General features: G+C 40.4%; 1 protein-coding gene across 1 annotated transcript in view; it reads left to right on the forward strand.

Moving 5' to 3' along the window:
• Nucleotides 1-19,691, forward strand: part of LOC149308683 (transmembrane 9 superfamily member 2-like) — a 36,494-nt gene extending 16,803 nt beyond the window's left edge. Inside the window, exons 10-17 of the mRNA XM_089536290.1 lie at nt 822-954; nt 2,156-2,275; nt 2,714-2,771; nt 5,872-6,031; nt 6,829-6,980; nt 7,674-7,785; nt 8,587-8,758; nt 19,066-19,691. Coding sequence (XP_089392416.1) covers nt 822-954; nt 2,156-2,275; nt 2,714-2,771; nt 5,872-6,031; nt 6,829-6,980; nt 7,674-7,785; nt 8,587-8,758; nt 19,066-19,133 — 975 coding nt within the window. The 3' untranslated portion in view covers nt 19,134-19,691. The remainder of the gene's footprint in view (nt 1-821; nt 955-2,155; nt 2,276-2,713; nt 2,772-5,871; nt 6,032-6,828; nt 6,981-7,673; nt 7,786-8,586; nt 8,759-19,065) is intronic.
• Nucleotides 19,692-20,254: the final 563 nt, after the last annotated feature.

Genomic DNA, 20,254 nt, shown 5'->3' on the forward strand with positions numbered 1-20,254 from the left:
GGGTAATTTGAATCTCCTCCACCCCCAGCTTTCCAGGCAGAGAGGTCTGAGTCAGATAGTTGCAGGGTATTTTCAGTTGATTTGAAATCTAAACTCAAAAATTAGCCTACATTGGCATTCAAAGGGAAAAAGGAAGGAATTGTTCATTTTTTCAGCTTATTGGTTGTTGTGTGTAATCAACTAAACCTTGAAAATATTCACTCTATATATACAGTGATGTAGTAAAATGGTGCCCCTTGTATAAAATGGCAAAGGAAAAGGGAATTTTTTTCAAAAAATGTATTTTCAAGTTGTGAATGGTTGAATCCATGGATGCCGAACCCTTGGATACGAAGGGCAGACTGTACTTTATTTCACTGGGTTTACAGTAATGGAAAAATGAATATTGTGAGGAGAAGACAGGAAGACATCTGATGCAGCCTGGGCCTTAATTTGTCAAGCAGGTTTTTCTTTCTTTGAATGTCAGGTTTGAAATGGCCTTGTTTGGCAGTAGACATTCAAGGTAGATAAATGTGTTAAGTGCTTTTGGTGCTGTTTAAATTAAACATTGTTTAATATCAATTAACATTGCAGTACTTTAGCTGTAAGTATGTTAATGTTTGTTTTGCCTTCGTTTCTTAATATATCTGCGTCTTCCAGCCCCTGCCCCCGACCAACAGTCCATTAGGGGGTTGTAAAATCAGTGAGTAATGAAGCTGATGAAATTAGTCTCTTTTAGAAACAAAAGCAGAAAGATACTCAGGCTAGGAAAGTGAATTTCTTGTCTGGCTCGTACTAATTTGCTGGTGCTTGATGTATGTCTAATAAAGATGTTATTGCAGGAGGATGCCCAGGAGGAGTTTGGGTGGAAGCTGGTCCATGGAGATGTGTTCCGGCCTCCCAGGAAGGGCATGCTTCTCTCTGTCTTCTTGGGCCAAGGGACACAGATTTTCATAATGACTTTTATCACTTTGTGTAAGTACCAGAAGATGGCCTAAAATTGTTCCTTATGTAGTGCCAGCAGCATGTAAGCAAAAAGTGAGAGATCTGTGCCTCAAGCAGATTTTAGTCTGTGGTTTGACACTGGGGAGGATGGAGAGAAAGAGAGGAAAGAGGCAATTGTAACATGAAGTGAGTGTGAGTCAAATATAAAACTGAAGGGTAAAAAGGTTTCATGGTAATTTGATATGGGACTTTGTAGAACCAGCATAATTGCTATTTCCCTTTGGAAATGTAGTGGTAATGAGAATACAGTGGCCCAAGCCAATATTACTCTGTCGGAAATTAATACTTCTAGGAGCCAGGATGCCAAAGCTTCTTCCCATACAGTGTGCTGGGTTATGCGTGTGCCACTGCTTGTTTTTTGCCAGCCTTGCACATAACAGCCCCCTTAATATAAACATGGTGACTGTTGTTCAGTCCCAGCTGGGCGCCTGGTGGCAGCAGCAGATGGTACCATCAGGAAAGGGAAATTATTTGACATGATACAATTGCAGGGCATCACCAGCCAGTGTTCTGTTGGTGCATAATCCTCAGGTACGCAAAAAAAATGCTGTTAGTTTATCCTGTTGTCTGACAATGGGAAGCTTCCATTCACTGGTTTGTTCCTTTCCAATAAACCAGGGAAAGAACCCGGGGTTTATTTTTGGCTTCTTTCTTGGGCTTGGGAGGGATCAAACCTGAGTATGGCCTGCTGCCAAGCAACATAAATCCATTACGACATAAAGTTCTGTGGGACTGATCAGGTAGCATATAACTAGCATGCTGCTTATTCATGACAAGCCAGGCTTTCTGTGGTAGCCTGCCCTACTATCTAATGTGGAAGAACTCACTTTGTAAGCTTTCATCCTACAACTGTGTGTGACAGAACTCAGCAGCCATAAGACTGGGCAAGAGCTTAGAAGGATATCCTGATGTGTGAGAAGAGGTATAGTTCAGTGATACCACATACTTATGCAAAAGGTCCCAGGTTCAACCCTGGCTTTGGGAAAGACCTTTTCATTTCCATTCCATGTAAGTAATCATGTAGCAAGTAATCAAATACATGGAGCTCCAAGTCTTACTCAACATAAGGTGTCTAGATGGAGCTTCTGTGGAAAAGAACGCACATTTGTGGAACCTTGCTCTGATGAAGGTTCTGTCCTCAGTGCCTCTGTGTTTATGCTCACATTTTCAGTTCTTGCCTGCCTTGGGTTCCTTTCGCCAGCCAACAGAGGAGCCCTGATGACCTGTGCAGTTGTGCTCTGGGTCTTGCTGGGGACCCCAGCAGGCTATGTATCTGCTCGAATGTACAAAAGTAAGTACAGTCTTTGTGTAAGGGGCTGGGGCCTGCTTGTGAGGGTTGGAACTGCAAGAGTCATACTGCAAATGGAGAGCCATGTGCAGTTAATGGTTGAGATTAGAGCAAGATTAAAAGTAGCAAACTCATGGAAAAATTTAAAAGATTTCTTCATGCAAAGATGGCTAGATAGAGTGTGGTCAGTAGTGTTATCAGAAGAGATAATGTATAAAGATAGAGTAACAGAAGGAGAAATTAATGAAGATATATTTGAAGAAATTTAGAGGTCATTTATTCTTAGTATTACCAATGCAAACTCTGGATTTAAACCAATTGGAAAGTGTGTTTTGAGCAAATAGACTATATATGATGGTATCATGATCAGAACTGATATTAATTGTCCTGTTAATTCTAAATGTGTTAAAATACAGTAATTGTTTTCCTCCTTGTTTTCAGCATTTAGAGGTGAAAAATGGAAGACAAATGTACTACTGACAGCTCTGCTGTGCCCTGGGTTAGTATTCCTGCTTCTTTTCTTCATTGGTGTGCCTGAAAATGCACAAAGGCTTATGTTGGTTATCAAAATTAACTGACAGTTCTTTTAATTATAATTGTGCAGGTTCTCTTGATTTCCAGATACTTAAATGCAAGTAGCTGTGAGCTGGATTATTATGTTTGAGTCTGCATCTGTTGCTTCTTTTTCTTTTTTCTTTCTTTTTTTTAAAAATCCTTTCTTGTCTTTACAATTCAATCTTCAGGAAAGCTTAAGTGGTTTAACTGTAGTATGCTTGGTGTGGAAGTCATGCTTAACCGTGGTTAATACAAACTATGGTTTCCAAATCTTCTTCAAACGGTATTGTCACATCTAGGCTTTGGCCACTTGTTAATGATGTTTTAAAGAGAGCATCATTAATATGTAAAAACATCAGAGTATGCAGGATTAGAACACAGCTTGCTGTTGTTCCATATTTTTCCCCCACATGGTGGCCATGTGGCCAATATGGAGATTAGAAAAGCAGGATGTGTGCATCCTTGGTTTTCCATTCATTAGCTAGTGATATAAAGAGGTATACTTCCTCTAATACTAGAGGTGATATATAGCCATCCAACTACCAGCCATTGATGGCCCTAATCTCTATCAATTTCTTAAATCCCCTTCAAAGCCATCCAGGTGGTCCTCTGTCACTGGATCTTGTGGCACAGAATTGCAGCATTATATGTAAATGTAATTCTTAACCATAAATTGAGGAAAATGGATGGTACTTATTATGCCTGCACTGAGCTAATGAGTTTTCCTTTTCTGAGGTCAAGTGGTCAGCTCAGATCTTCTTGCTTCACACAATATTTGCTTAAGGTACAAACAAGTGGGATGTTTTCCTGCACAGAGCCTTAGTGCAGTGAACACAAGTAGGGTAAGGCTGTGATTGTGCAAACAGTTGTTCATTGTTGCTTTAACTTTCACTGGGGCTAGTTTAGGGAAATCACTCACTGAGTTGAGTGTTCTCCTTGATTTTCTTGAGTCCAAGAGGGAAGGGGCACTTATTGTACTCTCCCTTCCCAATTTTTGTGGTGCTTGAGGGAAAGTGGGCAAAAGATCTCGGTATGTGTCTTCTCAAACCAGTATAGTACTGTTGCATTCTTTTCTCTACATGTTGACTGCATCAGACTGCTGAAGTTCTGTAAAGGGGTTTGCCTATTGAAACAAAAGAAACTGAGTGAGACAGTTCAAAAGATTATAGAGAAGTGGGGGGAATGTCTTCAGCCTTCTGCAGACATAACTCTTAACCATAGTTAGTTGGAAGCCAGAATCTGATACTGTCATTAGAAGCCCATTTGCAAACCTTGTTATGTGTTATTCTTGGGTAAGTACAGTCGGCCCTCCTTATCCACGGATTTTTTATCCACGGATTCAAGCATCAACGGCTTGAAAATAATCCAAAAAGTATAAATTCAAAATAGCAAACCTTGATTTTTCATTTTATATAAGGGATACCATTTTACTATGCCATTGTGTTTAATAAGACTTGAGCATCCATGGATTTCATTATCCATGGGGTGTCCTGGAACCAAACCCCAGCGGATAACAAGGGTCCACTGTATTATGTCTGTTCCAAGAATACCACCGTTAAGACTATTTCCTGATTTCCTCTGGTGTCTCTTTGTATGAGAAGATGAGAAGGTGTTGCTGGTCTTAGAAAGCATGGTGGTGGTAATCTTGCTTCCAGCTCTGTAGTTTCAAATTTAGCAACGACAACAACAACAAAAAATCAATAGACAGTCGATTTGTGTGGATTAGTCTTAGATAATTGGTAGGAGGGGATGGGTATGAAATAGCCACCATTTTTTTTCCAGACTAGAAAGCTGCTTCCTGCTGTCATTTAGATTCTATCTTGGTAGAGCCCCCAAAATGGCAAAAACACCATGCTGATAGCTTAAATTCCAGGATATAAATTCCATTTCACAGAAGTAGAATGATTGCCTGGCGTGGGTGGCGGGTGGGGGAGAACACAAAATAGGAACAGATGTCTTGATTATGCCATGCTAGTTCAGCACATTTGCATAATGCCATAAACAGCCTGAGGCAATTACATACTCTGTGGATTGATTTTTGAGAATTTGTAGATGGACAAGATTTTTCTTCCTCCTCCCTCTATGGAAGGATTAAGGAGAGACATGCCTTCCTTGTCAAAATGTATAAGTTGATCTTTATCTATATTTAAGTGTCTTTGCACGTGAAAAGTTATTGGTTTGCGAGCTATTTCGCTGGAAATGGGATGGCATTAGTGTGTTAAATGACCTTCCTGAAACTCTTTTGTTTTTATTTTGTGCTGCTTTTTTGGACGAGAGGAAAGACAGTTTTATAAGGCGTTAATGGAATTGGCTGCCTCTTCCCTTTTGGTCCAATATTGCATATAACAGAGCCGCTTTTCTGTGAGAGGATTGCAAATTTGGCTGTGAGAATGCTTGCGTAATGAGTCCCAGGCTGCTGAGCATTTCCCTGACCCTTCCAGAAGCCAACTGATGTGCAGCTGACAGTCCTTCTGTTCACTGGATAGGGATGGTTTCAGCTGCTAGGCAATTCTGCGTAGATAGATGCCCTGTAGTGAAACTGCAGCTTCATCAGAATATAGGCTTTGTTAGTCAAAGGTGTTTATATGTAGAAGCCCTGGGTGGGGGGTTTTGGACAGAAAATGCAATCCACCCCAATATAGCCATTTTATCTGTGCATATTGATTAGAAGAAGGCTGCTACTATTAAAAATATTGCCTATCCAGTCTAGAGATGTAAACTTTCCCTGAATATTGAAGCAGTGAGGAGGAGGATTCATTTTCTTTCACAGGGAAGCACACTTGCTCTGTTCTTCTAATAGCTGCAGTTGGATTAACAGGAAGGAGGTTGACTTTTCAAATAAGCTTTGTCCAGAGTTGGAAAATGGTGGTTGGAGTAAGTTTGTGGTGATCATGATCCCTGTGCCAGTATCACACAAGCATCACACAGTCTGATCTTCAAAGTTTTAACACGATCCCACAGGCTGAATCCCAACAAATTAGGGGAAGCATGTTAACCCCAAACCTTGTTTGAACTAGCCTTATGTCATTTTTTTGTTTCCCTAGAATTGTCTTTGCTGACTTTTTCATTATGAACCTTATCCTATGGGTGAAGGGATCATCCGCAGCTATCCCTTTTGGAACGCTGGTTGCGATCTTGGCCATGTGGTTTGGAATATCTGTCCCACTGACCTTTGTTGGTGCATACTTTGGATTTAAGGAGAAGGTAGGATGTAAATATAATTTAGCAGGTTTTTTTAAAAAAATATGTCATTTATTAATTTTATCTGCATTCTTTCATTGCACCTATATTGTTGGTCTCAGGGTGGTCTACAGATAATTTAACAGTTTAAAACCTTTAAAACATTTAAGGCATTGAAAAGAATGGACTAAAATGATATTAATCAATTTAAGAGATAAAGAGATAAAACAGTTTAAAACCATGTGCATTTGGGGGGGAGGGGATTTGTCTCCAAGGGCTTTAATGAAAAGCTGTGTGGGCGTTTTGGCATCATAGTTGGGCTACCATAGTTGAGTATGAAGAGAAGCATCGTGTTCTGCCTCTTTTAAAAATATAGTTTGTTTTCTAAGCTCAAAATGTCCATAGGCTTGGATCCAAAGAACTATGAGTGGAAGGAAAAAATATCTTAGGTGGTATTCTTCAAATGTTCATCCAAGAAGGGGTACAAGACCTCTCACAGTATAACACCACCATGTGGATTGCAATACAGCATGAGAAATGTATGAATAGAAGGATTTCAGACTGTCTCAAATGAACTTAAGAGAGCCATAAAAAGAGATTGAAAGAAACTTGTGGAATGGAGAAACTAGGGGCTCCTTTTTCATGCGGAATTCTTCCACTTGTCAGGACTAGATCTTCTGGTGCATTGATGCCACCAACATTTGTGGAAATGCTTTTGGTCTTATTATGCAGTGTTCATACCTAGATCCCCCAGTTTACTGCTTGGGTGTTTACTTAACATGCATTTCTCTAGTTAATTGTGCTTATTTTTCTCTCTCTAGCCTATTGAACACCCAGTCCGTACAAACCAGATTCCACGTCAAATCCCAGAACAGTCCTTTTTCACAAAGCCTTTGCCTGGTATCATAATGGGTGGCATCCTACCGTTTGGGTGTATCTTTATCCAGCTCTTTTTCATTTTAAACAGCATTTGGTGAGTGGTATAAAGTCAACACTAGCTAGACTATCCAGCAGTCAGGGATGATGGCAAGTGCAATTCAACAACAACTGGAATCCAGAGGTTCTCCATTCTTGGATTAAATGCTTCTGTGTGTGAGCTCAATGCATTTATTCATGAAGGGAGTTATCTGCTGTCTCTCCCCCTCCCGTGATTTACTTTTTTCTGGAGTCCTTAAAATTTGTTTATCAATTTGCCAACTGTTTCAAGTGACGTTATTTTAAAACAGAAAAGAAAAAGAAAGGGAAATATCCTGCTATTCTTCTGCCTTGGATGTGGCTGGCTCATTCAGTTGCTCTCAGCATATGGCCTTCAGGAGAGGTTAGATGAGGCACTGCTGTGGACCCAGCCTCTTACAGACCATGCAGAGAACTGTGATTTATTCAGAAGCAAGGGAAAGAAGGATGGGCTCCTGTGAGTAGACAGATGCCCTGGCTAAAATAAGCCAAGTTGACAAGGCTGAGAATAAAAGATTATGGGTTTGCAAAATGCGAGTCTAATAAATGAACATTAAATATGGAATGAACTATGGAATATTACCAAATTTGGGGGTGGACGGGCAATTACTCTACCAGCTAGAATTTTAGTTAGCTATCATTGTGATGTTAAAAGAAGTAAGAGGGCTTGATCATGCCTTGCCTTGACCCAGCTGCATTCTTTTTATTCCAGGTCTCACCAAATGTACTACATGTTTGGATTCTTGTTCTTAGTCTTCATCATACTTTTGATTACGTGTTCAGAGGCAACGGTCTTGCTGTGCTATTTTCATCTGTGTGCTGAGGTAAACAGATGGGTTTCTTGGCTGCCAAGGCTCATGTGTTGCTGGATGGGGTTGGCCACCAGCCGGTAGCTTAGGAGGGGGTCACATCTGCAAGATGCTGGTCCTTCAGTACTTGGTTGCATCAGAAGGATTCATAGAATCATTGCTGCCAGCTGTGCAGAGACCTCCCCAATTGGAAAGAAAGCGAGTGATGCTATGCCTGGAAAGGCAGGACTCCTTTCCATGTAAATTTTGATTATGAGCGATGGTTTGTGAGCGGTGGTAATAGAATGCACTGCTGCAGGGTGGCAGAAGGCCAAGATGCTAAAGGGAAGAAAAATGGAGAGTGCTTTTTTTCTGTTCCCATCATAACAGTTTTCCATGCCAACTCAGCCTTCCTAGTGTACCATCAAGGTGGAATTGCCTCTGCGTACCAGCTGGGGCCAGTGTGGTGTAGAGGTTTGAGCACTGGACTACAACTCTAGAGAACAGGGTTTGAATCTGACCATGGACAAGTGCGGATTCGAACCCTGGCCTCCAGAGTCATAATCCAACACTCAGACCACTACTCCACGCTGTATGCAGATCATCTTAGTGTATTGGTCATAGAAAGGGGAGTTAATCCATCTCGTCATCCAGCCCACTATTTTGCATTTAGGTCTATTTGGTGGACTTTGACATTCTGGTAAAAAAATAAATAAATTAAAAAAAATCAAAAGTTGATCCTGTAAGCCTGAACTTTTCCCTGCTCTGTTGTAAAAGATTTGTTCTGTGTTGCTGAATGTATATTTTGCCTTTCAACTTCTCTTGATTTGTTTCTAGGATTATCACTGGTGGTGGAGATCATTCTTGACCAGCAGCTTCACAGCAGTTTATCTCTTCATCTACGCAGTTCATTATTTCTGCTCAAAGCTCCAAATTACAGGGACTGCCAGCACTATTTTATACTTTGGGTACACAATGATCATGGTCTTGATTTTCTTCCTTTTCACTGGTGAGTCAGTTTCTCATATATTTCAGGGAAGCTGGGAGATCTTTGGTATATAAATTTGTGAATTGCTTTCCCAGTAATAACTGTGCCAGATGTTGGTCTATGCCAGTATTCTGCCTTGGGTGAAGAAGAGCTATTCTTATTCTGTCTACCTAAGGTCCTTTTAACTAGAAACACCATATATTGAACTTGAGACCTTGTGCATGCAAGGGCTGTTCCTTCCTTGTTCCAAATATTTTATAGTCCAGTTAATTTCCATCATGGCAGAATATGGGATTAGAGAATATTGATCCGTGGAATTCCTACATCTACTGTAGTTTTCCAGTTCATTTCCCTGGAGGATGTATTTTTATTTCCAGTCTAAACTGGGGACTTTTAAAGCCCAAGTGGATTTAGACAGGTGAGCCAAAAGCAAATAATTTACATACCCTCTTAAAACAGATGGGTTTTCGAGGTATTTCTCTGGCAGGATTACACCAAATCATAGTCTGGAAAAGGAATGTAGAACATAAGCTTTCACTGCTTGACTGAAGAATCAGCATGAACCTCAAATATATGGTCTCTTTGATTTATTCATTTTAATTATTTTTGATCACTTGTATGTTGCCTCTGGTTTTAAATCTAAGCATAAAACTAAGAATTTTAATGTTTTGTGCAATAAAAACAAAACATTAAAATGGGAAGATAAGAAAAGATAAAACCCATTCAGAACAACTGAGTGAAAACCAGTGGTTGCTAGTCATTATGTTAGTGACTATGAAAATAGCTTAGTCTTCCGTTGATGTGGAAATATCCATCACTGACAACCTGCCTGATTTTGGAGAACACAACAGAGTCCTGCTGCACTGCACCAAATGAGCCTCACTAGTCCATGGTACAGTAAATACACCTTTCCCCAAAAAGTCATAAAAGACTAGAGTGTTTCTATATAGGAGAAGGCAGGCTCTTAGTATACTCATGTAAAACCTATGGAGCTTGTACATCTCATGTTAAAAGGAGACAAATAGCAGAAGCACATGGTACTGTACTATTGGAAACGGGGAGGAACATTCCACTGCACTGATTCTTGAGACAGTCTGCTTTTTTGGTGCATATATTATGTGCAAAAACACTTTTTGTGTTTCGTGTTGATCCGGGAATCAAAAGAACAGTAGCCTGGGATAGTTGTCTCTTGTTTCCCCTTAGCTTAACCTAATATTAGCATTCATACTGTAACAAAAACCAAACCTGAGTTTATTTATACTGTTTTCTTTCTTTTTTAAAAAACTGAATACAATGCAATTTTAGGGGTGTAAATTGTGGCTGGGTTCATCCTCACATAGCAAATAGGACAATGACATTGTTAAATGGGATGATGTGAAATTTTTTCTCTTCATGGCAAGATGGTGAGATGGGAGAGGCAGCCATGGAAAGATTATGCTCATTGAGAGTAGGTGTATTTTTGTAGGTTCCTTTAAAATGTGCAGAATTGAAAGATGCAGTAACTATTGCCTTGTTGCATGACCTAGTAAATGTAGTAGTGTTGGGTGGATTCTTTGTGTGGTTTTGATCAGCCAGGTTTTTTTTTTTTTTTTTTTGCATTTGCCTTGTGTATTTTACACACACCAAGAGGCGTTAGTTTTGCACAGAGACATGTGCAGAATTCAGAAAATGCAATGTAAACCCCCCCGCAGAACATGGCATTTCTGTCTTGTGCTGGAAGCAACATTTCACAAGGTGCTTGGTAAGTCCTTGGCTGTCTGTCTCACTGTGCCAAAGATGGTCTGTTTTGGTCAGATAGTGGCAACAGGAAGAATCCCACACAAACATCCTAGTAGGAATATTGTCCAACATACCCTGTTGCAAATATTGGAATCACTTTGGTGCCCTTGTTGGGTCAAACCTCTGTGTATTGTGCTCCGTGTCAAACAACACTTAGCCGTGCTTTCCTGAGCCATTTTACTGCAGGTGCTCTTTTTTAGAGGATAAAATAGAAATCCTCTTTCTTGCAATGAAAGGCCCATTCAGTGCTGAGCAGATGGCTCTTACATTCATCTAGCATTACTTAAGTGTACAGTAAGAAAGTAAGTATATATGCATGTGTGAAACAGCCTACACTAGAATGGCTGTGACTTTGGGGAAATGGAAGCATATAAAGGTCATAAAATCTTCCTCTAAATTCTGCTACGGTTCTTTCTGTTAATGGTTTCCCTCCTTTTTGCTGTAGCCTTGTAGAAGGATTTCTCCTTTAGTTACTTTCAGTTGGATAGAAGCAAGCAGGATTAAATTTTGCCAATTTAAAATTGTTAGAAAGCAAATAAAGGGATTGATGTTCCCAGCAAAACCCCGTTTTAAGTCCCCAGCTCTCCAAATGCCCCCCTATAAATTTCCCAAAATAAATTTGAGTGCTTAAAATGTTTCAATTTTGAATTGAAGCAGTAAGCTAATGCCTGTCTAGGCTTTAGCTTAGGTTAGCTGCCAATTTCAGTTTCGCTTGCGTGATGTAAATTGCTAGAATTAGAAATATCCTTTTCATATAGGAAATGATAATTGAAATTGTCACAGCAGCTGCTGAAAGGGATTAAAATCTCCAGATATGTCGGCTCTTGTCTCCTTGATATGAAGGGCAGCGAGGCCTAAATGTGTCGTGGTAAAGTTTACAGTTGTGCGTTCTCACGTTAACGTCCAGTGCGGATGTATGTCACGTGCTGATCCCAGTTTAGAGGTTCTTCCTCCTACACCCAATTCATTCTAATCCTGTTTTTCAGTGAGATGTCTAAAATGGGGGAAACTGTGGTTCATGTGAAGTGTGTATTGTTTCCAAACTGTTTGGCAAGCCCACTTCAAACCACAGTTTTAAATAATGAGTTATTGGCAGCATGAGGTTAGCACTGCCCAGTTTGCCCAAATCCAACATCATTGATAAACTGTGGTTGAAACAAAATGAAAATAAGAGGTATGCAATATGTGAGAGCTGGTGAATTGTAATATGATACCTAAACTTGCCTTAAGATTTGCAAGTTAAGCTAAACTTGTTTTGTGAAACAAGTTCTACACAAGCATTATATCTGGGGTTGGAATTGTATGGCCTTAGAGTCTCATGTGATCTTCAAGTGTGTTTTTTCTGATCACCAGGCTCCTCTTGGACCCCCTTCCCCATTTTAAAAAATAAATGTTAATTCAGCCAAATAGTATACCTTCCTGCCAGCGGTTTTTCTCCAGAACAAGTTACAAGGCCTTGATTTGTATTTATTTTGGGTGGTGTATGCTTGAGGCTCCCAGTGCCACCAGAAGTTATCTTCTGCTCGCTGTCAGTTATAGAAAATGCATTTCCTCCCATTTTTGGAGGGGGTTGTGACCTGTTGTCGGTTTCTGGGGATCAAAATTGGCTGCTAGCGGCACTGATGTTGCCCAAAGCTGCTCGTGCTCCATGTCATATCAGTACATGAAGCTGCCTCTTTCTAATTCGTTCTCAGCCAGCCAGTATTATTCTGACTGGAATGAGTATCTCTCAAGCAGAGAAAAGGATCCTCTGCCCAAGCCTTGTTATTTTAACTAAGAGTACCATCAATGGACTGGCATTGTCGAGGATGCTATGCTTGTGCCATTTACTCAAGCTTGTATTTCCTTTTTTCTAGTCCATGATTGCAGATTTGTGTCTTTTCTGTTCAGCTAAAAGGAGGGAAATTATTAAAGAGAGGTTGGTTCTGGATATAGCCAGGAAGCATCACCCCTTTCTTGGAAGTATAGTGGCTCTTCTGGCTGAGATGCTCTTGCTGTGAGGTGCCAGTGTCTGTGAATCTGTCCAGCGCTCCCCCTCCACCTTGGTCAACCATTTATTTTTTTCTTTGGTTGGGGCTTTTCCTAGGGCTCCCCCAGTAGTCCATAGGGGTAATGTAGGGACTTATCATGCCGACCTTGTATCCTGCTGTTTCTTGCAATTATTATTTCTGTGGTTTAGGAAAAAAACAAAACCAAAAAACTCTTGGAGCTAGCAATTTTCGGTATGATTTTCAAGGTAATAATATGGTAAGGGAATGAGTATATTTTGAGCATGGGATAGCTTTATGATTACTGCCCTCCTTACTGTTCTTGGACCTAGGAGAAAATGCTGCATTTAAGCAAAGCACATGGCTACCTTGTGCCCTCTGTTTTGTGATCATCATTTTCACTCATGAGTTAATGCCATTTTTCAAAATTGAGTTTTGATCTTCCAGTAAATTGTGTTCAGAATTCTAGATCCTGAAAGAAGCAATGACTTTGTGGCGATTGAAACCAGTATGATACAAAACATTGCCAGTGTATAGAAAATACTTTCTTTTTTCCTTTCCTGTAATCAGTCTGTTCTTCCATTTTTTCCCTTCATTAAATGATCATATCTGACAAAGCAGGAGAAATGCATGCAGTCCCCTTTGAAGTATTTTGGTTTGTCTGGAGCAATATAATGATGTTTAAAAACACACACACATTTTAAGCAAGTAGTTAAACTTCAGCATTTTCCCTATCCTGTTAACCCAGGATATTTCTGCAGAATGCACTAACCAAAAATGGTTAGTGATCCATTGCATTACTAACTTGGGGAATTTTTTAGAGGAGGTTGAGGACAAAAGATCAAAGAAAAAACATTGGGAAATTCATCTGAGCGTAATAAAATGAATCTGCCTGCTGAAAGAGCTATGCTTTGTGTTTTGTGACAAGAAGCAACTCAAGTGTTCAATAATGTCCCACATGCCAGTTTTGTGTGCACTAGGCAGATGTTCTGATAAGTTCTCAAGAAGTTTTTTTTTGTGTGTGGGCTATACTTATTTACAGTGAACAGGTTACTTAAGGAATTTTCTTACTACAAGTTGTGGTGGTGGCTCTCATGGATAGCTTTTTAAAGGGATTAGACAATTCATGGAGATGAAAGAATGTGTCTGCCATTGGTTATGAGTCATGATACTATGTACCACCTCTAGATCAGAGGCATAATGCAGCATCTGAAAAACAGGTACTGGGGAAGAGTGTCGGGAAAGGGCTGTAGCCCTCATGTCTTACTTGTAGGCTTTCTGGAAGTATTGGGATCAGTGCTCCAGAAAACGAGATGGTAGAAGAGATAAGGCCTTTGGTCTGAACCAACAGGGCTTATCTTGTGTTGTCATGAGTAGCTGATATGACAGGAGCCACACTTAATTGTGATATATTACATTCATCAAAGGAAGGGATAACTCCTAGTGTGTTTGACCTTCTTGGGACCCATCTTTAAGTGCTCACTTAACTGATCAATGCAGCCTGGCAAGGTATCCATTGCTGGACTAGATTTCTGGAGATGTGGAATTGAAGGCTTGAAACTCTCCTCCTTATGCTCATGTGGTGTTCAGATCATAGGGAGACATGACTCTGCTCTCCATGTAACTGGGATATAAACATCATGCAGACCTTTGTGTTGTAGAGGTTTACATGTCTGGTCAAATTTGTTCGGATAGACCTGACCTGGCAAATCTGCCATTTTGTGCTCTTTGCTAACATTTATTCTTGTGATGTGGGCTTGGAGCACCAAGTACTGGCAGCTGAAGTTGTGGATTGTGAAATGCTGTGTCTGGGACTGCTGTAATGCTGTGTCCTTTTGGGAAGAAAGGGCATTCCACACAACAGGCTGTTTCAGACATTTGTCAGAGTGATGTCTATAATGCAATAAAAAGGGGAAGGGGATAGGGATGTAATCCAAATGAGATTACCAGGGAGAGAATCTGCTACCAGATGTGTGCGTGTCTTTCAAGGCTGGCTTTAATTAGAGAAGTGGTTCTTATAAATACATCATTTGGAAATGGCTGGTTCTCTTCATTCAGGCCAGTCCATGTAAGGCACTGCTGTTTACCACCCAAGTAAATTACCAAACCCCTTATTTGATGCACAGGGTATCGATTTGAGATTGTGTCTTGCTGCAAAAAAGGATCTCAATGGATTCCAGAGGGAGAATGAGGTGGTTAACCAAGTTTAAATCAAATCTTATGGAGTTCTACTCCTCTTCTTTAAATAGAAAAGCAGAATTTACCTGATTGGTAAGACCAGTGGCCTGTGCATCCTAGTTCCTTACCTTTGAGAAATCCTGATGTAAGTTGTACTACCCGGCACTTCAAAGGAAACCATATCTCAATGTAAACATGGCTTTGAGATTGTTCCCCCCCCCCCCCCCATCCAAGTCGATCATGTTCTGCCTTCAAAGGCAGTTCTTATTGATAAGAAGCATCTCTTCAGACTTAGTAGTTGGGGGAGGGAGTGCAGTAACAACATCATGGGTCCCTCTCCCCACCTCTCCCCTGTGATATCTGTTAAACTGTGCCTCCTTGATTTCTGAGATCTACATCAATCTGCAACCTTTAGGATGAGAGCCCTTATTACAGCCACCTAGATGGGATTTGAGCAGCTTTTAGAAGGCTGTTTTATGTTTCTTTTTTGTATGTTTGAAATGGGAACTTTTTTATAGTGGAAACAGTTTTGTTTGCTCCTTGTCACAGCTGCTGTTAATTGTAAAACATGGCCTCAGCACTTGGACCCTTTTATGTTAGGTATAATATAGAGGTTAGAAATAGATGGATTAGAAATCCATCCATTTCTAGCAGGAGAGGTTCATTTGCAGCATTCACAAAAGCTAGCTGCATTGAGAGGTGAGAGCAAAGAATGACAAGTTGGGCCTTACTGATGTTTCCAGTTATTTCTTTCCCTTGTGCTGATTGATCACAGGCTTTAGCATCAATGCGGACTACTGAGCTCTGATAGTTCAACGGCCCTATTGAGTTTCCTTTCAGTTACTACCGTTATCACTAAATCTCTGATGTGTGGTTTGGTTGAAGAAGACCTTGGTTTGTTATAGTTCTGCAACAGTGGAATTCTGACCACAACACATGACGGAGGCTGAACTAGCTGTGCTGGTTTTGATCTCACCACAGAATGTGGGAAACTTTTGGACTCCGAGAATCCCCCAGACAGTGTGGTCTCTGACATTTGTGGTCCAAAAAGCATTTTTCTGAACCTCTGGTTCAAACTACACATCAAAATGTTGGTTTTATCATTATATTTGAAAAGGTCTGGGTGCTTTGCACTTGTTTGGACTCCTACATGCATCTTAAATCTTCAGCACTTTTGTTGAGATGTTGTGTGCCCATGCCAAGGATAGGCTGCTAGTAGGTATTGTTGCAGGTAGAGGTGAAGACTTCTAGAACCAGTGTATTGCATCCTCAACACAGCTTCCTACTATCTAGAGTAAAAGCAAGCAGCAATCCTATTGCTTTTCTTGAGCGTTAAAGTTGCTTCCTAATTTTTTGGAATTACTGCTTGTTTCCTATATGATTTTAGCATAATATTTGCATTAGGTGTGTAGAGATATAGCTTCATCTTTCAGAAGTTCTAAGCCATACACTTTTGTAGGTGTGTGTGTGGCATATTCCCAGCCTCTTGGCATTTTGGGGGTGGCTGTGCCATCCTCTCTCTTTGAACCCAGAAATAACCAGAAGGTCACTCTAGTTTGCAAAAAACAAAACACTTCTGCTTGGGGGGGGCACAGAGTTGTATTGTTGTTAAAACACATTGTTGGAGGGGGCACACCTTGCTCTAGAGGAGAATCATTGCTTCAGAAGACTTTTAGAAGCAGCAGTTCTCATACTTCAGGAAAATGAGAAGGGGTGGGCAAGTAAGGATCAGCCCAAAGGAGTCTGTTTTATATACTCCTGTTTTATACTTCCCCTCCTCCCTTAGCAAGATATCTCTTGCCTTCCTATGTTTTTCTTTTCAGAAACCTTCGCTGATTGGACACTTTTTGCTTTAAATGGGAATGTATTGTGCCGATCGGCATTGCCCGAGAAACTTTTGAAGAATTAACATGCAGCTCTGCTTAGAGACGGAAAAAACCTGGGGTGCTTTCATTTATTTCAGTGCCTAGAGATCTGACAGCAGTGTTTAGGAATCCACAATATTTGTTCAGCCTGTCAAAGGCACCCCAAAATTTGGTTTCTAGAGTCTAGGCGTTGGAAGCTTCTTTCTTTCTTTCTTTCTTTCTTTCTTTCTTTCTTTCTTTCTTTCTTTTTTGACTCCCTATAGAGAAAGTGCCTGGAGGTGGGGGGCAGAGATGTAGATAGACATAAGTAGGATCCTTGGGAAATTAGAAGTGAGATTTCCAAATGTGAGACTCGGGAGGCCACGGAGGTCGCAGCAGCGCCAGTGGGGAGGAGTGAGACTCGACCACAAAGTGGAAAGACTTTGAGATGTCAAGCCCATAAAGGAATTAAATTCCTTTTGTGGCTGGCGTATGATCTCCTATCAAGCGCAGTAAATCTGCTGTCCCCCCACTGTTTGAGAGGATGATAGCTGGAAACCCGGACGAAGAGGGTAATCTGCAGCACATAATAGCAGGCTGTGGGAAAAAAAGGTCTTAACTAGAAAAAGAGAAGTGGCAAGTGTAAGGGATTGGAATAGCAAGCCAGGTGTATGGTGTGGAAGAAGATAGGGGCTGGGGTGGGAAACTCCCAGTCTACTTATTCCTGCAACGGAGATCTGTTTTGTCAGTCTGTTGCTGTGTGCCTCCAAGTAATTTTTGACTTATGGTGACCCTAAGGCGAACCTATCATAGGATTTTTTAGCATGTTTCTTCAGAGGGGGTTTGCCATTGCTATCCTCTGAGGCTAAGAGTGTGACTTTCCCAAACCCAGTGGAAATGCTCAAGCAGGGAATCGAACCCTGACCTCCAGAATCATAGTGCCAACACTCAAACCACTACACCATGTAGTGGCTGCTAAACCTGGCCTAACCTTTAGGGATGTGTATGATAGCAACCATTGACTGTCTAGAGTAAATACAGGTTGAGTATCCCTTATCTGAAATGCTGCTTGGGACCAGAAGTGTTTTGGATTTTTTTTTTCAAATTTTGGAATACTTACACGTACATAATGAGATATCTTGAAGATGGGGACCCAAGTCTAAACACAAAATTCATTTATATTTCCTATATACCTTATATACATAGTCTGAAGGTAGTGTTATACACTATTTTTTAATAATATAGTGCATGAAACAAAGTTTGTGTACATTGAGTCATCAGTAAGTCACTATCTCAGCCACCCATGTGGACAGTTTTGGAATGTGTTGGATTTTCAGATAAGGGATACTCAACCTGTAAAATATTTTGATCATTTGGCATCTGGGTTAGGAAATGGAAATGAAGAACCCAGAGCAAACCTGTTCCCAGAGACCTTCCACAGCAGTAGCACTTGGCAGAATCTGCCTTCCATTGCAGGAGGAGATTAATAGTGAGCTATTGGGGGAACTTGTCTGCTTTTGCTAATCTTCTCATTGAGGAATCCCTGATAAGCTTCTAAGGAATTCCAGGCTTCCCCCAGAACATGGTTTGAAAATTGCTGGACTGAATGCTTGCATATGAAAGAAAAATCTTTCGCTCCCCACCCTCTCCAACAGTATAATCAAGCTCATTATAGTGGCTTCCTAGTAAATGCTTGTTCCTTCTTCATGCATTTCAGCTATACATATGCATGGTGCAAAGGTCTATACCCAGTACATATATGTGTGTGAGTGTGTATATATATTCCTTCATGCGAACAATGGACTGTCTGCAGAAAGTATACACAATAGGTGGGGTAGATCCAACCCTGGACCAGCATGTGGTCTCCCAAGGCTGTTATAGCAGCCCTTCCAGAATCGCAGGACTGTAACTTTTCTGGTGTAATGGTTTCAGTGTTGGACTAGGACTCTGGAGACCAGGGTTCAAATCTTTGCTTGGCTATGGAAACCCACTGGGTAACTTTGGGCATGTCACACACACTCAGCCTCAGAGGAAGGTAATGGCAAACTTCCTCTGAACAAATCTTGCCAAGAAAAAACCTTGTAAGGCTTTGTCCATGCTGGCTGGGGGATTTTGAGAACAGCAGTCTGAGAAAAATAAGTTCTCCAAGCTCTGACATAGATGCCCCTTTGTGGACAGCCTCGCATTATGGTAGAGCATGTGTTGTGGAGGTACAGAGCCAGGAATTTGGTTCTCCCCCTCCTGCACCCCAAAATGTGCTCTGAATGTATGGAGAGTATGCAGGAAGACTTTTGGTTTCAAGCAGTTTAGCATCATTGTAATTCTGGCTTTAAGCTTAATAGTGCAGAGTTTCTAGGCTGATAACAGAACTTGAGTCCCTATATTGAGAGAAAGGCAGAATATAAGAAAATCGTCGTCGTCATCATCATCATCATCATCATCTAGTGCAGTAGAAAGGTCCCATTTGCATTCTAAGACCATGTTGGAAGGTGTCCAGGTTTTAACCTATTTTCTTTTGCATTTTTTCCTTGGTCTTTAGGAACAATTGGATTCTTTGCCTGTTTCTGGTTCGTCAGTAAGATATATAGCGTCGTGAAAGTGGACTGAAGACTTTCCACATTGCTCTTGAACATATCCCTATGGTTGCTGGAGTATAAATATATATAAAAAATATATATTTTTAATCATATACCAAGGATGGACGTTACATCTTGAAAAAAGTTGAGACCATGCAGAGTTGGAATGGGACCGATGGAATATGGACAATTCTGAAGAACGTGACTTGAATTGCTTTCTACAAATGCCACATTCATTTTTGTTTTGCTTTATTATTTGAAGCTCAAAGAATAAAACCAGTTCAAAACCACAAAGATGAGCATTATATTCCCTTTTCCCAACTGCTGAAATTCCTTCTGACACCCTGCCTCCAAGAATTACTTGATTATTCTGTCATGGGGTAGGGCTGGTAAAATCTTGTGTAAAAAAGAAAAGTGACCTTTTTTAACTTTTAAAAATAAGTACAATTGTACATAATAATCTGCCTCTCCTTTGCAGGTAGTTGGTCATCTTATACAAATGTACAAGCATTTAATGTTAAGTGCAGAGTTCTGGGGAAGAAAAACCTCCCATCGACTTCGTTTTAAATAAAACTGTACAATTCCAGCAGGTTGGTGTGTTACTATATCAGTTGTCGAGCTTGTTTGTGTTTCCAAAGCTACATAATAAGATTTGAATTGTCTGTCTGCTTGTTCCACTATATAAATCCACATGCTTAGTAAACAGAGTCACTAGACCTGGTGTGTTATCTGATGAGACCAAAACAGACAGAAACAAAAGAAGTAAAATTTTGGACCTGATCTGTTGACTGTTTTAGGTGCCTACCCAACAAAGACTTCAGGTATCAGTATGTTTTGTTCTAGAATGCACATTTATAATCTGATTTTAATCTTGGGTGCTGAGAAGGAATTGCTGGTTGGGTCCATTTCCCATAGAACTTGATGTTGAATAAGTATCAAGGACTTTTAAGTACTACTACTCAAACATTTGCTTCATCCGGGTAATTCAACTCATAACCAAAATCATTGTCATCATCAACCCAAATTTTTTTGTAGTAATGTATGATCATTAAAGCATCAGGAAGTGCTTTATCCCATGTTGCACTGGTGGTTTTATATGGTTCATTTAGATTAGATTACCTCATTAAGTATATGCAGATATTCCAAAATCCA

Source organism: Sceloporus occidentalis, unplaced genomic scaffold (assembly GCF_023333645.1).
Source record: "Sceloporus occidentalis isolate IW3139 unplaced genomic scaffold, rSceOcc1.0.p SCAF_8, whole genome shotgun sequence".
NCBI lineage: Eukaryota > Metazoa > Chordata > Lepidosauria > Squamata > Phrynosomatidae > Sceloporus > Sceloporus occidentalis.